The sequence below is a fragment of the Raphanus sativus genome, chromosome 5, assembly GCF_000801105.2.
Source record: "Raphanus sativus cultivar WK10039 chromosome 5, ASM80110v3, whole genome shotgun sequence".
In the NCBI taxonomy this organism is placed as follows: Eukaryota; Viridiplantae; Streptophyta; class Magnoliopsida; order Brassicales; family Brassicaceae; genus Raphanus; species Raphanus sativus.
The window spans coordinates 14,901,260-14,922,173 of record NC_079515.1 but is presented as its reverse complement, the minus strand read 5'-3'; the positions used below and the strand labels follow the sequence as shown (position 1 = coordinate 14,922,173).

The window sequence follows — 20,914 nt, the reverse complement described above, 5'->3', positions numbered from 1 at the left end:
TCAAAACACTCTGTTTTCCAGTAGCTTAGTCTGTAAAAAATACCTTTTTCTGAATAAATTTTACATATTATTCAAAAAAAAAAACAGGAATCCTAATCTCTAAATCATAGATCTATGTGGTGGATCCTAAACTCTAATCTCTAAACCTTTTTGAGTAAAAATTAAATTCTAAACCCAAAATTTTTAAAAATGAACCCTAATGGTTAGAGTTAAAACTTATGGTTTAATCCAAATAAACTCAAATAAAAATCATAAATTCAAATAAAATCTCAAACCCTAATCCTTAAATCATAAACCTAAAAATATAAATAAAAAATTCAAATATCAAAATCTGAAAATACAAAAATTTAAATCTTAAATCAATAAATCATAAACCCAATTGTAAATACTAAAATCCAATTATCAAAATCTGAAAATATTAAATAATATTATGTAATATTAAACTATATTATTTAATATATTTATAAAAAAGTTTTGTAAAATCTAAACCTAAACCTTATGTAGTGAACCATAAACTCTAGTTTCTAAATCCTAAATCTTATACGGTGAACCCTAAACTCTAAACCCTACAAAAATAAACATTAAACCCTAAACTTTAGAGATTAACCCTAATATTTAGGGTTTACAGCTTAGAATTTTGTTTACAGCGTTAACAATGTTTAAATTTTTTTCACCGATTGATAATATTTTTTGATAGTTTTTTTTATAAACAGAATCTAATTAAACAAATTATTATTTGCTATTATTTTTGTGTTGAAAGCACATGAACATAAAAAGGTAATGGTTTAATCTTGTAACTCAAAACAATTAAAACCAACTTTTAATTTTACAGTGTTTTGAAAAAAAAAACTTTACAAAATGCACGAGAGAGACGAAGAAAGAGAAGGAGATGGAGAGCATAAGATACACTAGTAAATGTCACTTCAGACCTACATGTCAATAATTAGCTAGTAATAGGTGTGGAACTAGAGATAGGGATGATGTCGGTATTATGAATTTACAACTGTAGTTTATTCCATTTGTCTAATTATCTTTGGTTTCATGGTCACCTAATGCAATTTCCCAAGATTTAATCAATTTTTTAAACAAATATTATATTTTCTGAATTTTATTAGGACAAACCAGTGTTGAGTTACGGGGTTAATGACGGTTTTTTATTTTTATTGAGTTTGAGCTTTTAATTATCCAGTTGTTTTGCTAACTCCAAACCTGGTTATAAACATGTACATCAATCAGTAAGCTATCTGCATGGATACACTTGCGCTGGTGTGAGAGGAAAGGTGAGCAAAAATAGCGTTGATCACAAACTGTTCTGTACAGATATATATATATATTTCTTATCTATGCAGGTGACTTGTAAGAGGTAAAGAAAACAAAACCAGAACTTTACATAGGAGTGTGTAAAATGTAACACACTCCAATCTATCTTGTCTTTTTTAATGGTGGAGCGAGTATCTTTTCTTCCAGAGAAAGCTGAATGGTCTTGTAAATGTTTTCGTTCTTGAGATTGATTTGAAGAAAGGTTTTAAGTCAGACTCTTGAACTGAACCTTGAGCAGGTACAGACATTGGTAACGGTGCAGATACGATGTTCCTGGGAGTTTCATATTTGTTTAGAGATGGCTGTTCTCGTTGCCTCTGTTCCCTGAACATCATCAGAAGCTTCTGAGATTTGTCTCCTCCTCGGGGACTTCCGTTCACCGAGATTGAAACCAGAGACGGAATCACTCCTTCTTGTAGAACCATCTGGATACACCGCTCGCTTCATGTGCATAGGTTCACAAGGCAAGAAACGGCTTGCTCTTATTCAATCGTGTCCCCAATGTCTAGCACCGTTGCAAGAGTGTTGATCATGCCTTGTGATGATATCATCTCTTCATTCCCTTCCTGGCTAGAGGCTAGGTTTAGTAACACGGCTAGTGACTTCTCTACCCACAAGTGGTCACCTGTTGACGCAAGGAATTGGAGGCTTTTGATTATGTTAGATGAGAGGAGAGTGGAGATATTGGAAGAGTAGGTTGAAAGGTTGTAGAGGACGTGAAGGGCGTCTAGCTTGCGTTGTGGCTCAGTGTTTTCTCCCTGAACAAGTAGTTTCATGGAGAAGGGAACTGCTTGACTTGAACCAATCACTGGCTTTGGCTTTCTCCAGGTAGGAGAGGTTTAGATACAACGCAGTTGCTGGCCCTTGGGAGTGGGAACAAGAGATCATTCTCTCCAGCAGGGGGATGACTCTTGAAGTTAGCATCAACTCTTTGTTTCTGCAGAGGAACAATCAATGTTCCACAAACAGTTATATTAGAGAGAAGATTAGTCAGTGAATATTGCCTGGTAAGAAAGACACAATGTGCTACCTGTTATTGTTGACTGCTAAGTTAAACAGAGCCATAGCTCCAGTTTCTTGTGCGGCTGCATTGTTTTCATGAACAGCTGATTCTAGAAACCGTGAAAACGCTTCAACAACCCATTGGCTCCCATGAGGATCCTGGCCTCTTCATCATCCTTCAGCAACAGCGTGACATTTTCTACTACTTTGCACTTTTTAACTAAGTTTTCTTCCTTGTCCAAGATAGCCAATATATCCTGATACTTTTCTAGAACATTGATATCAGAAGCCTCCTCATCAGCCACATGGACCTCTTCTTTGTCTTGTTGTTGTTCGGAAACAATAGTACCACTCTCCTCCAACAGAACAGTTTTAACAGCCTTCGGTATGCATGATCCTAAACGATCAACTGACTTTGAATTGGCGGATTCAATGACAGACAGGGCCAGTCTCTAGTATTGAGGTGGTAAAGAGAGTCTGGTGGTCCAGTAGGGACTGAGATCCCATTCTGTTCACACCAGCTCGCAATCAGACCTTTAGCACAGTAATTGAGAGTCAGGGAAAGATGTGGGAGCTGCTGTTGAGTCTTCGGAAAAGAGTTATGTCCATCATTGAACCATCTCTCGATGCAGACCCGTTCATAAGTCTGTCCTGAAGCAATAATGACATGATCACACATAAGCTGCAAAGATATGGGACACCTCAGTTCTTCTGGTGTAGTGGGAGCCTGTCCTGACTTCTGAATATTAATAGAACCGAACTTAGATAGTTGACACCCAAACGCATGATGTACAGGGTCTTCATTACAAGTGGGAGAAGATGGTGGCGAACCCTGAGAGTCATTCTCATCTGTAATCTCATTTCTGAAGAGCTTGGAGTATTTTCTCATGAGATGCAAGAGGTAAGCTATAATCGACTCTTTCCGCTTGTCTTCTTCCGCACGTGTCCTGTCAATGAGTTTCTTTAAAGCTCGCCGCTCAGCCAGAGCTGATCTAGAAGAAATTATACTGAGTCTAGTAGCTGCTTGGTGGAAAATTTCAAGCTCGGAGTTGTTAGTGCCGTTGTCAAATTTCTTGCCTTGTTGCAAGAAAGCAATGATTCTATCACCAACTTCCTTCTCTGATGGATCCAGCAAGAACTTGGTGTGCTCTAGTTCACCAACAATCTCCAAAATCTGAAGGAAATCAATCAATCAGAACATTCCAAATCCAACAAGTAAAATAAACATGAGGGTGTGTTTGTAAAAGGAAACAATGAGTTGTACACTAAAAGAGACATACATGAGACCCAATTGAGATAGAAACAATATCTTCTACACGTCTAAGACTGTCAATAAGCACAAATTTTGCTTTCTAAAATTTTGACAATACAGCATCCCCAGTAATAGCCTGTTCAGAAATGCCAAAAAGAAATAGAGGGATGATTCAAGAGACCAAAAACACAAGAGAGAACATGTATCAAGCAAAGGAGGAAAACTGACCAAGTAAAGTTTGCTAGACTCGGAACAGTGTTGAAGAATGTTCTTTGCCTTCTCGAGTGCAATATGTAAGCAGCACCAGGCTTGAATCCCTGATTTACTCCGAGGTCTTGCCTCTTCCAAGGAAGGGAAGATGGACAGTACTTTGCAATAAATTGCAGATAGTTCCTTGCACATATCTCTATGTAACTGCATTGTTAGCAATTGGCCATAACACACAAAACTTTAGCAGAAAATCATAGATAGTCTTCGGATAGATGGTTTACTTAACCGGTTTAGATGATAATTAGATACTTTGGTTTACTGGTTCATATCGGTTTATGTATATAAGCAACATTAGCTTACTTTGTACAGTTAACAATAATGTGAATGACAAACTTTCTTTGGTTCACCATCTTCTCCAAATATCCATTACTTCACCTTGATCTCGAGTTTGAATCGAACCTTAATATGGTATCAGAGCACTCTCTTTGATCTTCCGTTACATCATGAGTGTTCCAATGATGCAGATTTCGCGATTTGCGTTCTTTTTGCTTATCGCCATTGTTGAGCTCGTTCGAGGTGTTTTGAGCTATTTTCTCTTCACTTTATTTTCTATTTCTCTTTGCTTGACCTTTGCGAACAATTCTTCCTTCTTTTTATCGTTTCGTTATGATTCTTTTGGTTTTGGTATCCTAATTTCTCGATGACGAATCCTGATTCTGGATTGCTTTCTCGTGAGGAGACGACTGTTCCCAATACTTCTCGATTCCAAATTGATATGATCCTAGGTGAATGGATCTCGTCCCTGATGCTCTCCAACGGATTGTGATGATGAAATAAGCAGTGGATTGAGAAGATACTTCTAAGAGTTGCGGAATTACTCTCAGACTATAAATGGTTTGCTTGCAAGGTAAGGATCAAGGATCCGAATAACACTTAGACAAGCTTTGATCAAACAAGATTCAGAGAGAATTTTTAATAGAAAGTGTTTGATGACTTTATTCATGATTTTCGTCCATAATATATAGACAAGAAGTCTGTACATGCACAACTTCTTGGAAACACACAAAATACTTAAAACTAAGGCTCCCTTGAAAACATAAACAAAGAACAAGTTTTAAATTCGAAAATAGACTAGAAAATAAGAGAAATGACATGGTTTCATCAAGAGGCTATTGTATAACTGTTGTGTCCAAGCCTCATTAAAACCTTGTTTGGAAAACCTAATGGGACAAAACCAAACCAAGGAAAAGAGTGCAAGTCACAACACCTCTCTTGATGAATGTCTTAGACGGCTTGAATTACAACCAGAGTAGTTGGATAAGCACACTCTAGACTGCCCTTGATAGTGTATAAGAGTTTATGGAAAGCTTGATTGAATCTGGCTTGCTTGGATCTAGTCATTGGACCAACTGGTACTTCTAGGTCCTTGCCATTTGTTTCCTCAGGTTCAAGCTGCTCCATGGTTCTTTCTTCAACTTCCTTAAGCTCTGGTTCAAACTGTTCCATCTCTTTAGTTTCATTGCTTGTCAAGATCACATCACAAATGTATTAATATGAGAACCCGTATTATCTTCACAATAGCGATCATCAGAGTCTTGTTCTTGTATCGGATCGATTGACTATGGCTTTGGAGTTCCATTCTTGGAGAAGATCGGTGCGTATGGCTCTTAATATTCGTAACAAGCTGGGCTTTATCGATGATACTATTCCTCGTCCTCTGTTAAGCTTTCTACAAAGGTTGATAACGTCCCTTTTCAAGCTATGACTCTGGTGGCTTCTACTGATCCTTCTTCATTATCTGCTATTGAGAAGGATCAGTAGAAGCCACCAGACTACTCATTGTGGCTAATAATACTCTGCGTCAGAATCAAAGACCAGTTTGTACTCATTGTGGGAAGAGTGGTCATACAGTTCATCTATGTTTCAAACTATTGGCTTTCCTCCTGGTTATAAGACAAATGGTGCTCGTTATGGATCGAATAATCTGCAGAACCGGAAGTCTTCTCAGAGTATGCAACAGAATTGTCTTGCTCAGCAAATGCAGATCACTTATCCTACGACTTCTCAGCAAGTGAATTCTATTGAAAATGTTCATTCTGATGTTGGCTCTTCTCCATTTGCTTATGTTAATCCTGGAGCTCCTCGGGTTACGAGTGGAGGTGTGCGTACTACCCTTCAGGAGTTTACACCACAACATATACAACATTTGATCTGTCAGTTTAACTCTCAAGTTCGACTTCAAGAGCCTCATGTTCCTTCCTCACGAGCTACTATCGCTGAACATGGTGCCATGGCTACCACATCTTCTTCGGGTAGCATTCCTTTTCCTTCTACTACTCTTAAATATGAGCATACTATTATTACCTTTCAAGATCATTGCATTTCTACTATCCATTCTTTTCTTCCACGTGATGCTTGGATAATAGATAGTGGGGCTTTTAGCCATGTGTGTTCGTATATATCAATGTTTACAGAGCTCACACCAGTACATATTGTTATGGTTACATTACCAAATGGAACTCGTGTTCCTATCATGCATATCGGCATCATTCGTTTATCTGATTCATTGATACTGTATAATGTGTTGCATGTTCCTGACTTCCATTTTAATTTGATTAGTGTCAGTAATCTTTTGAAAACTTTGTTTTGTGCTGCACATTTTTTCTCAAATGTTTGTTTGTTACAGGAACTTACACAGGGCTTGATGATTGGGAGGGGTAATATCTTTCATAATCTTTATATTCTTGAGAAGCCGTCCCTCTCACCATCATCTTCTCCTGCTGTTTTATGTGGTTTTGTCTTGTCTGATGACCATCTGTGGCACCTTTGTTTAGGTCATCCTTCACCTGCTGTTTTACAACGGATTTTACCATCTTTGAAGTCTTCCTCATCGTCTTTAGAGTCTCGATATGTCCTTCAGCTAAAAAAAAAGTTAGCTTTCATTTCACATAACAATTTGTCTCCGAAACCGTTTGATGTCTGGGGTCCGTTTAGTACAAACTCTGTTGAAGGTTTTCGTTATTTCTTTACTTTGGTAGATTATTGTACACGAATGACTTGGGTTTACATGTTGAGGAATAAAAGTGATGTTTCTGTTTCATTTCCTGCTTTTTTAAAGCACGCTAACACTCAGTATAATGCCAAAGTCAAAGCAATTCGTTCTGATAATGCACCTGAATTGGCTTTTACTGATATTATAAAGGAAAATGGAATGATTCATTATTTTTCTTGTGCTTACACACCTCAACAAAACTCTGAAGTTGAACGAAAACATAAACATTTGCTTAACGTGGCTCGTGCTTTGTTATTTCAGTCGAATGTTCCTTTGAAATACTAGAGTGATTGTGTCTTAACGGCTATTTTCCTGATTATTAGATTGCCTTCACCTCTCCTTGGTTTCAAATCTCCTTTTGAACTTTTACTTGGCAAGAAACCTGAATATGCTATTCTTAAGATGTTTGGTTCGTTGTGTTATGTTTCCAATTTATTGAAGGATCGTACTAAGTTTAGTCAACGGGCCAAACCTTGTGTTTTCTTAGGCTATCCAGTTGGTTATAAAGGTTTCAAAGTCCTCGATTTAGAGTCTAGATCGATTTCTGTTTCTAGAAATGTTATTTTCATGAATCTGAATTTCCTTTCAAAACTGATGAACTGATCTCTGATGCGGCTGATATGTTTCCTAATCACATTCTTCCATTACCTGTCTCATTACATTTTTTTGAAACATATCCATTACCTCCACATGCTCATGCTGATCATGCATCTTCATCGCCTACTGCTCATGCATCTTCATCGCATCCTGATCATACTTCTACTACTGGTGTTAGCTCTGTACCTGTTGATAGACCCAAACGACAGGTTACCCCCTAGCTATCTCTCTGAGTATCATTGTGCTCTCTTACCTTTCAGTTCCTTTTCCCCTTCTTATTTTCCTTCTGAGCAAAAACACCTTATCCACTTTCTTCTGTTTTATCTTATGATAATCTTTCCCCTCATTTCCAAGCTTTCATTCTGGCTTATACTCTTGAAACCGAACCCAAAACCTTTTAAACAAGCAATGGCATCTGAGAAGTGAAGAGAGTCTGTGAAAGTGGAATTCGATGCTCTTTAAGAAAACAAAACTTGGGATGTTCAAACATTACCTCCTGGTAAAAATGTTGTTGGTAGTAGATGGGTACATACAATTAAGTATAATGCAGATGGTACCCCTGAGAGATGCAAGTCTCGCTTGGTGATCAGGGATTTACTCAACAGTAGGGTCTTGAATATGTTGATACCTTCTCCCTTGTTGCTAAGTTGACGAGTGTGAAACTTTTGTTAGCATTAGCTTCTGCACGCGGACGGGCTTTGAATCAGATGGATGTTTCTAATTTTTTTTTTGCATGGTGATCTTGAAGAAGATATATATATATATATATATATATATATATATATATATATATATATATATATGAGCTTACCTCAAGGATATACTCCTCCTTCTGGTACTACATTGCCTCCAAACCCTGTTTGTCGACTTCTCAAATCTTTATATGGTATGAAACAGGCGTCTCGGCAATGGTACAAGAGGTTCTCTTCCATTCTGTTTGGTGCTAACTATGTTCAGTCACCAGCTGATAACACTCTCTTCGTCAAGATCAGATCAATCTCTTTTGTGGCTGTTTTAGTCTATGTCGATGACATATTGATTGCAAGCAACAATAATGAAGCGTTGGTGGAGCTGCAAAATCTTCTTAAGTCGGAGTTTAAGATCAAGGATCTTGGTGTTGCTCGTTTCTTTCTTGGATTGGAGATTGTTCGTTCCTCCAAAGGCATTGTTGTTTGTCAACGCAAGTATACGTTGAATTTAATTACTTGAAGATTATGGCTTTTTGGGATGCAAGCCAAGCTCTGTTCCTATGGATCCTACATTGCATTTGTCAAAGGATCTGGGTATTCCTTTGGGGAATGCTACTTCTTATAGGGAGCTTATTGGTCCGTTTGTTATATCTCACGATAACAAGACCCGACATCACCTTTGCCGTGCATCATTTGGGTCAGTTTCTCTCAGCTCCTACTCATATCCATCTGAAAGCTGCTCATAAGGTGATGCGGTACTTGAAGAATAATCATGCATATGGTTTGTTTTATCCTGCTGATACAGAGGTTTGTCTCAACGCTTTTTCCGATGCGGATTGGGCTACTTGCAAGGATACAAGATGCTCTGTTACTGGCTTTTGTGTCTTCTTGGGTTCTTCTCTGGTTTCCTGAAAGTCTAAGAAACAATCAGTTGTGAACAGAAGTAGTACTGAGGCAGAGTAGAGGAGTATGGCGTTGGCTACTTGCAAATTGTTTCGGGATCTTCATGTTCAAGTAACTATGACGGCGAAGCTTTTCTGTGATAACAAATCAGCCATCCATATTGCTATGAATCCCGTCTTCCACGAATGGACGAAGCATATCGACATTGATTGTCATACCGTACGTGATCAACTGAAGGTTGGACGACTACAAACTCTTCATGTGTCTACGAGCAATCAGTTGGCTGACATTCTTACGAAGGCCTTACACCCTGGTCCATTCCATTCTCTCCTACGGTGATTCTCCATGTCAAGACTTTATCTTCAACCAGACACAGAAGCTAAAGACCTGAGGGGGCGTCTTAGGATAGATGGTTTACTTAACCGGTTTAGATGATAATTAGATACTTTGGTTTACTGGTTAATATCAGTTTTATGTATATAAGTAACATTAGTTTACTTTGTACAGTTAACATTAATGTTAATAATAAACCTTCTTTCGTTCATCATCTTCTCTAAATCTCCACTACTTCATTCACCTTGATCTCGAGCTTGATTCAAACCTTAATAGATAGAACAAATCCGATCAAAGAAGAAGAATAAACCATCCCCAAGATTCACAAATTACAATCTCAGCCCATAATTTGGTTCGAAGCAATGCAAAAACAAAGGATGTGGCTTTTCACCGTTTTCTAGCAAAGACCAAAAAAATGCATTGGATAGATTAAAATTTCTATAAAATGAAAAAACAGGACCAATCCAACAAAAGCAAAGCCCTTATTTTATACCATTAGATTCCACCGGCAAGATGATACTGCTCAAATTACCCTATAGAGCTTACTCTCTCAAATAAGAGGTTCAGCTGTAGTACTTAGGGATCAAATCAGCAAGAGAACCGGTTAAATCTAATCAATTAATCAATCCAAAGTGATGTTGGTCTTAATAATGAAATGTAAATGACAATTCCTAAAATGAGCAAGGTAGTTGCTCTAACTAACAATATGATGATTGTTTAAATGATAATAAAGAGTGGTAGACTTAGGGCTTTTATTCAGGAATGGAGATTATAATATCTATAAATGCCTAACAAGTTGCTTCCATGATACTATAGAACTCAGCCGCTTAACTCTCAGTGGTGTCTCACTGGTTAAATAATCTAGATCTCTGGCCTCAACTGTCGTATGTTGACCAGAAAAAGAGTCGATCGATATCCTTTAGAGATATCGAGCGATACACCTTTTGCAGCGCCGATCGATTCACCTGTCGGGATATCGATCGACGGCTTCTAGATATGCCTAGGCGCGAGCCGATAATGAACACTAGGTCTCAAGGAGGGCAGTTAGCTCTTCTCCAAGGAGACAACTAGTTCAAACAAATAATTCAAGATATCAAAGATCCTAGTGATCTATGCTCTAGTTAGCTACTCTAGAACAAGCTTAGGGTGCAATTTATTTGATGAATATCACAACTTATCAATTATAGTTTGTGGCTAATCCCACAAACCTATTTAAACCCTAGACCTAACAAGTAGACTACTCAGACATAGCTAAACAATTCATAATATAAGATAGATAAAAGAATTGCTTAGATAGGGAATAGAAAAAAATGAAGTTCAATCACAAATCTCTCAATGATCTCTCCAATCTCTCAAAACATAAAACTCTAATCTTTCTCTCACACTCTCTGCTTTGCCTCTCAAGACTTGTTGCTTGCTTTCAAAGCTTGTTACCGTCAAAAACTTAGCAGGAATATTTAAGCATTTCCATTAGGTTAAAAACTTGTCAGGAGCAATCTTGTAATTTGGTGAAGTCTTGGTGAAGTAGTCGGCTAAACCATTTCGTCTTCGATATCGATCGACAACACTAGATGTGTATCGATCAATTATAATCTTCTAGTACGCGGATCTTCTCAGCTACATCAATCGACAACTCTGGATGGGTATCGATCGATTCTTATCACAATGTTGACTTCCGACTTGGTTTTGAATGGTCAACTCGGGTGTATTATCTCTTGTACTCCAAAATGCTCCAAAACATCACTTTATCACGAAACGTTCATGAACCTGAAAACATATATAATAGGCTAGAAAACACATTAGTTATATAATAAAATACTAATATACCATGGTAGAAATTGATGAAATCCATGTTATATCACAAGAATATCTGAGAGAGAGAGAGATGGGATTGAGCTATATATATATATATATATATATATATATATATATATATATTACCTTGGCATCACTAGCAGCAAACAAATTCTCCTCGACCTCGCTTACATCCATGATCCAACAACCTCACCTGGAAACTCTCAAAGCCACAACTTATTCAAAACCAACAAATGTTTTGGTTTTTTTGTTTCCAAACACTAAGGAACGAAGAGAATCAGTTACAATTAAAGAAAATGGCTAGAAAATTTTACCTCTGCTGTGAAAAGGAATTATGAGTTTATGACCCAAGAAAAAAGAAAAAAAAAAACAGAAACAAAACATCAATTTCCATATTCGATTGATGGAATAATAGAGATGAAAGATGTAAAGGGACAGAAATTTTCGTATTAATAATCAAGAATAACAAACTCGAAAACTACAAGAACTAGAGATGCTTGTCTACACAAGTTCTCTAAACAAGTATCTCTCTTTTGGTGTGTGGTCGTCGAAGATGCGCTGCTCCGAATGGTGCAGCTAGTCTAAGACTTTTGATGTGCGGTCGATGATCTCTAAGTGTGGATGGTCGTTTTTTGGAGCGGGGTCTTTTTTTTCTACTCTTTGTACCTTTTTGACTGTCTCTGACATTGAGTTTGGCATTCTCTATTTATAGCAAAGTACATTTTGTCTTTTAATAAAGTCACCATTTATTTGCTTAGTGTGTTGGACCTAATTTTGGATTTAGCTCTTAATGGACCTGTGTTAAATCCATTTTCAACACCACCTAAAGAGAGAGAGAGAGGGAGTAAACGGAGAGCATAATGCAAAAGAGAGAGACGACAAAATTGGGGGTTGTTTGATGATAAAGAAGTGTCAAGTCAACTCTGCATAACCAGTAAAAAGAAAATCTATGATCATGAATTTCAAATGCCTACCAGACACTAAAATTACAACAACAAAAAAACCAAGCTGGAAGAAGAAAAAAATAATAATAAACACACGTGTGATATAAATCTTAGGAACAACAACACCAAAACAAAACCAACAAAGAAGAAACGAAAAAAAAAAATGATGAGTTTGCAGATAGAACGTAACTGGATAGATGTATAAACCGAGAGCAGCCACAAAGGCTTCTTCGTAAGATAAAGAGATGATTAGGGGTTTATACCATTTCTTCCGTGTGGTTGTTAAAGAGATTAAAGAAGATTTGAGTGGTAGTGATTAGTGAGGATAAAAGTCACGAGAGTCTCATTAATAAAAAGGTGGCCAGCGTCATTTCCATATATTACAAAGTGGAGCTTTCGAATGGAACTTTGTAAAGTAGTATGCATGCATGTCCTTGACAACATCTCCACCCATGATATAACACCATAATGAGGCACCCAAGTTGAACTTTTAGCATTCCCTCAAAGCTCTGTCTACTAATGTGGGGAGTACAAAACAGAGTCGTCAACAACAACTTTCGTATTCAATTTGCACCAACATGTTAATTTATGCAGAAACTATGACATAATGTTACCGTCCCAACATGTATAAGACCTAAAATTTATCATTAGTCTCGAATCAGATCAGATACCGTATCAATAATTAGTATCTAATATACGTTGTTGTTATTCTGTCAACATCACTATCCATCACGATAAAGACCTCTACAATAAAACTAGGTATTAGAAAAAGACTTTCAAAGTCTTTTAAAATGACTGAAAAGTATGTGACCACCACCCAACGACAACTACTATAAAAAAACAAAAAAAAAAACAAAAAGACAAAGACCAGAGCCATGGTGTGTTAAAAGTCTACCTGCTAGAATTCACTTTCTCAGATCATTCACAAAGCAGAACAATACTCTGTACTCTCTTTTTCTGGACCCTGCTCATCGCTTGGTTTATCATATACTCTGATCCTCGGATGATGATGACTGGAGCAAGCCATAAGACTATTGCACCTGATGAATTCCAGATTCCTCGTGTTATCACTCCTTTCCCTGCTCCTAAACTCTCGCACTTACCTATGGTATTATACTCTCGACTATTCCTCTTCTGTACTTTTCTTCTTCTTGTTTTTTTAGGGGGAAATCTGAACTTGGAGCTTCTTGTTTCAAGTTTCAAGGTGATCACAAAGAAAGCTTGTATTGGGGAACTTATCGTCCACAGGTGTATTTTGGAGTTCGAGCCAGGTAAATTACTTTTGAAAAACCTCCTTGTTGCTTTAAATCTTGTTACCTCAAAAGGAGTATAGTCTTTGTTTGTCTATTTTATTCTGAGATGATCTTGTTTGTACGTGAGAATCAGTTATTCTGCGGAGATCTTGAATGTAAATGTGGAATAGGAAAAGAACACTAGAATCTTAGTATCTAAACTCACATAAGCTCTAAAAGCTAATCATTTCCCCGTATCATGTGAAACAGTGTTTTTTTTCTTGTATACAAGATGCTAAGTTGTAGATGACATTAATGCAGAACTCCTCAGTCTCTCGTTGCTGGCTTGATGTGGCTCGGTGATGAGAAAGATGATGATGGGAAGCATGTGATCAGGCATTTCTGTGAAAACTCTGAAGATCTCAAGTCATTTGGCTGGAGAGAACACAATGGAGTAGACTTTGGGAGGCAAGAGCTGTTTGAACAAGATATTATACTGGAGACAAGTTTTGTCAAGTCTAAAGAGGGAAGCCTTGGTTATGGAGGGGACTGGTCAGCTCGAATCAATCTTATAAACAAAGGGTAAGCAACTAATACTACTATTATTTTCAGTTAGTTGTGTCTCTCTGCTTTCATAATTGTTGCCTAAATACAATATTTTGGGCTGAAAAAATAGGTTGAATGATGAAGTACAGAGAACCGTGCATCTCTTCTTCTACATAGCTGATGAAGGTGGCAATATTCTAAATTTAGGCAAAGATGTATTGGATCCTAAAGAGAGTTCTCTTCTGGCTTCTGGTTCACGTGCAGACGTAGGAAGCTGGCAGATGCACTTAACTTCACAGTCACAAGTAACGTTTTGTTTGCAATTACTTTTTAGAGATCATAGGATCTTCAGTTGTTCTTTCAATACAACAGCTGCTCTTTTGTTTGCAGGCTCATCTTGAAACACATTATTGCGGTTTCAAGAACCCTGACATTGTCAATCTGTCTGATGCTGTTCAGAAAAATCTCGCTATACACGTTATATCCCAACTTTGAAAGTTACTGTATTTTTTTTTTTCTTCTTTATGAAGAGCACAGTGCTTATTTGTAGCCCTCTTGGCCTGTATATTTTCAGGAAAACAAGTCTGCAAGACTCCAGCTCTCTGATACATCAGAGGATTCTTCCAGCATTTATGTTTTTCAGGTAATCAATATTGATTCAAGATGTTTTTTATGTTGTTCTTCATCTCTAATCACCATCTATTTCGTCATGCAGATTTCCACAACAACTCAATCTACTATTGATATTGCATTTGTCTCTGGGATAAGAGGAGACACTTCTGATGTGGAACATCGTATTAGGAGTCTTACAGGTTTATAATCCTTTTGGTTATTTCAAAGCATTTATGCAAAATCAGATTACATTTTCTGAACAACAAAGCTTCTCCATAGTCATTTTTTTTTTAGTTTTATCTTGTCTGAGCTAAGTTATTTTTCTATGTAGGTTTGCCACTCTCTAGTCTACTTGAAGAGAAACATATAGCATTTGATGCAAAGTTCAAGGAATGTTTCCACCTTTCTGAAAAGGTGTGACTCTGCTCTGTTTTTTTTATTAATTTGAAACTTCAGATGCCAATGCAATAGCTAATATTTAGTACATCAAAAGGTCTAGTTTAATGGAGGATCTGTTTTGTAGTTAATATCTAAAATTAATCTGGATGTATATATTTTACCAGAGACTGCTTACTACTTAACTGTAGCGGCTTGTGCAAAATATATTCTTCATATTATTTCCCTGATGTACAGCTTGATTCTGAAACTTTGATGGTTGGTAAAGCTGCAATTGGGAACATGCTTGGTGGCATTGGTTACTTCTATGGACAATCAAAAATCCAGGTTCCTACAAGTACTCAGGTGATTTTCAATTTTCTTGCTTCAATTTACGTCCAACCCCTTAAAACAACAGATTCATAGAGTTTGTTTTAATATTTTTTCAGCTGCAGGCTAAAAGTCAGGAAGAATTCTTGCTATATTGGCCAGCTGAGCTGTACACAGCAGTTCCAAGCAGGCCCAATTTTCCTAGAGGATTTTTGTGGGACGAAGGCTTCCATCAACTGTTGGTCTGGTTCGTTGTTATATCAGATGGATCATTCAGTAGGCTGAAAACATTTTTTTCTTTCTTCAAAGGATTGTTCTTCTTATGTGGGATGGGTTTCTTCAGGCGCTGGGATTTCCGTATAACCTTGGAGATCGTTGGAAACTGGTTAGACTTGATGAACATAGATGGATGGATACCGCGTGAGCAAGTCTTGGGAGATGAAGCTCTGAGGTTCTTATATAAATAATACTCCTAGTTACTAACTTCAATATATAGAGTCATCATTATTGCTTTTTGTTGTATATCAAAAACTTTTTAAGTGTATTTCTTTCTGCAGTAAGATGCCAAAGGGGTACGTTGTTCAGATCCCAAGTAATGGCAATCCACCTACACTACTTTTGGTGATACACGGTAAGAATCTTGTCGTCAAAGATTGATAGTTCTTAAATTCACCTTTGCTACATGCTTGCAGATTGGGAAAAAAAGAGTAACACGGTTTTCAAAATCGAATTAAAGTCAAATGTTTTTTTTTTCTTTTTACCAGACCTGATAAATGGGATAAGGGCAGAGAAATTTAACAAGGAAGAAAGAGATGAAATCTTGTCCTTCCTTGACCTAGCTTTTGTACGGCTAGATGCATGGTTTCAATGGTTCAATACTTCCCAAAAAGGTAGGAGTCCATTTTTTACAGAGTTTCAGGGTGTTTTCACTCTTCGTCTGCTCTTTGTGTTTCTAGTATCTACCGTACTCAAATGGAGCCACACTTAGTACCGTTCTACTTACATGAACTAACTATATCGTATATGATGATGTACCAGGGAAGGAGATGGGAAGTTACTTTTGGCATGGCAGAGACAGTTTAACAAATCGGCAACTAAACCCTCAGGTACTCTTTCTTGATTCCTCAGTAGAAACGTTAAACCAAAATATTAGTATTATTTTTAGCCCTCACCAGACTTTGGTAGAGAAAACTAGAGACTTATCTTTAACAAATTATTTCAGTCTCTTTCCTCGGGATTGGATGATTATCCGCGGGCTTCTCACCCAACTGAAGATGAGAGGCATGTAGACCTCAGGTGCTGGATGTATCTTGCAGCAGATTGCATGAACTCCATCATAGAGTTTCTTGGGGAAAAAGACAGACCTGCGACGGTTAGAAGAACATTACAAGAAAATTAAACTACACATTCTCTCTAATGTGTTTGTTCACATGTTTTTTGGAACTGAATCATGCAGGTGGACTATCGCTCAACTGTCAAGCTGCTTGCAGATTTCAATCTCCTGAATCAGGTTTATATTCTATTAAAAAATGACTACAAGGCTACCTACGCCTTAATCACATGACCTCTTCTTCACCTCTGATTCGCTTTACAGATGCACTATGACCATGATCTTGGGGCTTACCTCGACTTTGGTAATCATACGGAAGATGTAAGGAAATTTTATCTCCCTGCCTGAATATCAACCTTCTTGATTGAAAACTCTTTGGATTTTTTTTTTTTAAAGAAAATATATTCCTCAGGTTCGGTTAGTCTGGAAAGAGGTAACTGGAGAGGATGGTCGTGTGTCCCGAGAGCTTGTAAGGGAGACATTTGGGAAGCCAGAGCTAAGATTGGTACCTCACATTGGTTACGTCAGCTTCTTTCCCTTCATGTTTAGAATCATCCCACCTGTGAGTAATTCATTTGGCACTAATTAGTATCTAATATATACTCCCTTAGCTTACAAGCTGACAACAACTGTAGCTAAACCTGCACGTTCTTTTCTTGTTTGATTGAAGGCTTCTTCAATCCTCGAGAAACAGCTTGATCTCATTTCAAGCAGGAGCACTGTATGGAGTGACTATGGATTACTCTCACTTGGCAAAACTAGGTGAGCCCTGCAAGAACAAACATATATATACCTGAGAAATTTCATTCTTCCGTGAGCCCATCCGTGAGCACTGGCTCATTCGTTTTTGTCTACATGAAGTTCTTTGTACATGAAGTATAACACTGAGCACGAAGCACCCTATTGGAGAGGTCCGATATGGATGAACATGAACTACATGATTCTTTCTTCCCTGCACCATTACTCTATAGGTACTCATTTCTCATCTCCTCACTTGACAAACAAAAAAGTGATGTACAACTTCTATAAAATTACTGCAGTGGATGGACCGTACATGGCCAAGGCAAGAAGCATTTACGAGCAACTAAGGAGTAACCTAATAAGGTATGAATGCTTGGTACATTGGAGCTGAAAATATCTGAGTAAATGAGGCCTTATATATATATATATATATATATTTGTGTGGTTGTTGCAGGAACGTGGTTAGAAACTATGATCAGACTGGATATATCTGGGAACACTACGACCAAACAAAAGGAACCGGAGAAGGTGCACGCGTTTTCACTGGCTGGTCTGCTCTTATCCTCTTAATCATGTCCGAAGAGTACCCTCTATTTTAGTAATCGAATTTGATTACTAACCTTTGCAAACTTTGAACTTCAAATCTTACCATGCGTGTTTGTGAACAAAATAATGAAGTCTCTTCCAAAGATTTTAATAAACCTTGATCATCAGCGCGGAGGTGTTTTTCTCTTTTATGTTTGAACATGTGTTCCTTATTCATACTGTGTCTGAGTGTTACAGTAATTAAATTAATATATTTTCCTCGACCAAAGTTATATTTCTATATAGTATTTTGTTAATAATTTGTGTATTTAATTAGTAAAACTAAGTTTATTCTTTTTTTATCCTTGCTTCAAAACACATAATTATTTTTTAATAATTTTGTTTTTAAAGTTTGGTTATATTTAAAATAATTTGTTTATAGATGTCTCAGATGTATTATCAGTTTTATATTTTGGTATAAATGTATTGTATAGTTTACTCAATTTAAACATGTTATTAACACATAATATTTTAAAATTTGTTTCTTTGTTTTCTACTTTGTATAAAAATATATTTGTCGAAATCAAAATCTGAGATGAGTTGATAGTTTTTTTTTTTGTAGATAATAACATTATATAATTTGTAGTAGTGTTGCATTTATAGTGTGATTATAATATGAATAACAATTTTAATATATATAAATATATACTATTTTAATATGTTATATTGTACTTTTATTTATATAATATTATATACGAAATTTTTATATTAATTTAAATGATTATAATTTCATATTTTACAAAAATAAAGTAGATTAACTCATTAATCTTATTCTATTAATTCTGAAGCATGACCAATTGATAGAAGGTTGTGTCCAACTAATAAATTGACCATGTAAAATAATAAACCAAATATTATACAACTATAATAAATCAAACTCTATTAACTGTAATTAAAGGAAACTATTTCTAAACCACCTAAAAAGAAACTACTTCTAAAACCGCCGTTGCTAATTTCATTACTTTTTAAATATCACTCTTTAGTTCCAAAATATTAGGAAACACTTTCCACCAGACTACGTGGCTATTCTCTATTTTTTTGTTTTGATCACATAATTATTAGTTTAACCTGCATTTATTTAGATGTATTTTGTAAATAAATATTAATGATATTAATATGCTAGAAACTAGGTTTAGACTACTTTCCAATTGTTCTGATATAGTTGTGAGATAATAAGACTGTGGATGGACTATGGTGTAGTTTAATTAATTTTAATATATGACTAGATTTTGATTTGTTCTTTAAAAGATGAATATATTTTTGTTTTAATTTATTTTGAGAAAATTAGTTTTCATATATGTATTTTTAATTATATTTGTGGTTGTTAGTATTTAAACAAAACTAGATACAATTATACAAAGAAAATAATCAATGGATCCTTAAATAAATGAAATAAATAGTTGGACATAACATTTATCAATAAGCATATTTATAATTTAATAGAATAGATTATAAATATATCAATATTGAAAAATAAAATAAAAAATCACGTTTAAAAATATAGTAAATTTTTAAAATCTATTTTATTTATTTTTCATTTCACATAAGAATTTAATTTAAATAATTTTTAACAAGTTGAAAGGAAGACATATAATAAAATACAATAATATAAAAATTAAAATTAATTGAGTATCTAATTCAAATAATGAAATTAAATCTAAAATTTATAAAAGTAACAATTTAAATAAATTGGGTTAAATATTGGTCATCCACTGGTTCAATCTATAGCCTTTGGTTTATTATGTTTTAAGTTAATATATATATATATATATTTCTATTTTGCAGTATGATATATTGATAGAATGTTGGATCTAATTTAAAATATAACTGCATAAAGTAAAATATAATTATACTTGGAATATTGTTAAACCGTTCGTAAGTAACTTCCCTTATCTCCAAACGATATGGGTGAGATGCATGTAACATGTTATTTTTTATCAATAAAAAGTTGAAATTATTGAATACTGTTATTTTTATCAATAAAAGGTTGAAATTATTGAATACCACACATAATCATTTGGGTTGAATTCATTTCAGAAAAAAACAATTGGGCTGAATATTGACAAAAGGAGAATACTTACAAAACTTGGTTTATTTAATATAGTTACATAAAATTATCTATTATATTTATTTCATTTCATAAAGAAATATGATTATACAAACACCCAAACATATAGAGGTTATGTTTCTTTTAATAGTATTGATTAAATGATTTAATCTATATATTTTATTGAATTAGGAACATTGTCAATTGATATTATTATGGAAGTATATAGGGTTGGGCAAAAAATCCGAACCCGAAAAACCAAACTGAACCCGATCCGAAAAAGTAGCACCGAACCCGAACCGAAATTGATTAAATATCCGAACGGATTCAAAATTTCGGTATTTAAAGAACCGAAACCAAACCCGATCCGAACCGAAATATTTTGGGTACCCGAATGTATCCGAAATAAATTTATATACTTATATATACATTATTTTATATATAATGTATATTAAAAATATTAAAAATATATAAGATACCTTTAAGTTTTCCAAAATACTCGGAAAATATATGCAAATAGTCAAAAGTAAATGTTTAAAATAGCTAAAGTCTACTGAAAACACCAAAATAGTTAAATATCTATTGATTCTTTATCCAAATATTCAAAGAAAACCAATTTATATGTTAAATTAAGGTATTTTGACATATATGTTATGAAAATTTATATGTAATATATTATCTTTCTTATAGATTTTGAAAATTTAAAGTATATAATGAATTTTTAAAATTTAAAAACATTTTAAATGGGTTATCCGAACCTGAAACGAACCCGCAAAGATCCGAACCGAACCCGAACCGAAATTTAGAAATATCCGAATGGGACTGAAATCTTTGACCCCGAAAACCCGAAACCCGAATAGACTGAACCGAAACCCGAATGGGTACCCGAACGCCCAGCCCTAGAAGTATAGATGGGTTACTAGAATATATTCTACGGATTTTAGTTTAACGGGTTTTAAATAGGTTACTAAATTTTGACCCGTCCTTTTATATTTATTT

General features: G+C 35.4%; 2 protein-coding genes across 3 annotated transcripts; one reads left to right on the top strand and one right to left on the bottom strand.

Moving 5' to 3' along the window:
* Positions 1-1,436: 1,436 nt before the first annotated feature.
* Positions 1,437-11,350, bottom strand: LOC108860876 (U-box domain-containing protein 6). Its single transcript, XM_018634726.1, is given in 8 exon segments — positions 1,437-2,135; positions 2,137-2,257; positions 2,351-2,459; positions 2,462-2,795; positions 2,798-3,496; positions 3,603-3,710; positions 3,803-3,988; positions 11,300-11,350. Coding segments are annotated over 8 exon segments (2,307 nt in total).
* Positions 11,351-12,982: 1,632 nt separating this feature from the next.
* On the top strand, positions 12,983-18,097 carry LOC108858324 (alpha-glucosidase 2). 2 transcript variants are annotated; one of them, XM_056986660.1, is made up of 22 exons: positions 12,983-13,225; positions 13,315-13,388; positions 13,671-13,931; positions 14,026-14,200; positions 14,286-14,372; positions 14,470-14,538; positions 14,611-14,707; positions 14,839-14,921; positions 15,141-15,248; positions 15,338-15,459; positions 15,556-15,663; positions 15,770-15,843; positions 15,977-16,102; positions 16,251-16,318; positions 16,435-16,584; positions 16,669-16,722; positions 16,807-16,863; positions 16,955-17,104; positions 17,213-17,304; positions 17,404-17,513; positions 17,583-17,646; positions 17,738-18,097. In XM_056986660.1, the coding sequence occupies exons 1-22, from the start codon at positions 13,121-13,123 to the stop codon at positions 17,880-17,882; spliced, it is 2,379 nt and encodes a 792-aa protein (XP_056842640.1). In that variant the 5' UTR covers positions 12,983-13,120; the 3' UTR covers positions 17,883-18,097. The 2 variants fall into 2 exon arrangements, with proteins under 2 accessions (XP_056842640.1, XP_056842639.1); XM_056986659.1 differs by having other exon boundaries at positions 12,984-13,225; positions 15,332-15,459.
* Positions 18,098-20,914: the final 2,817 nt, after the last annotated feature.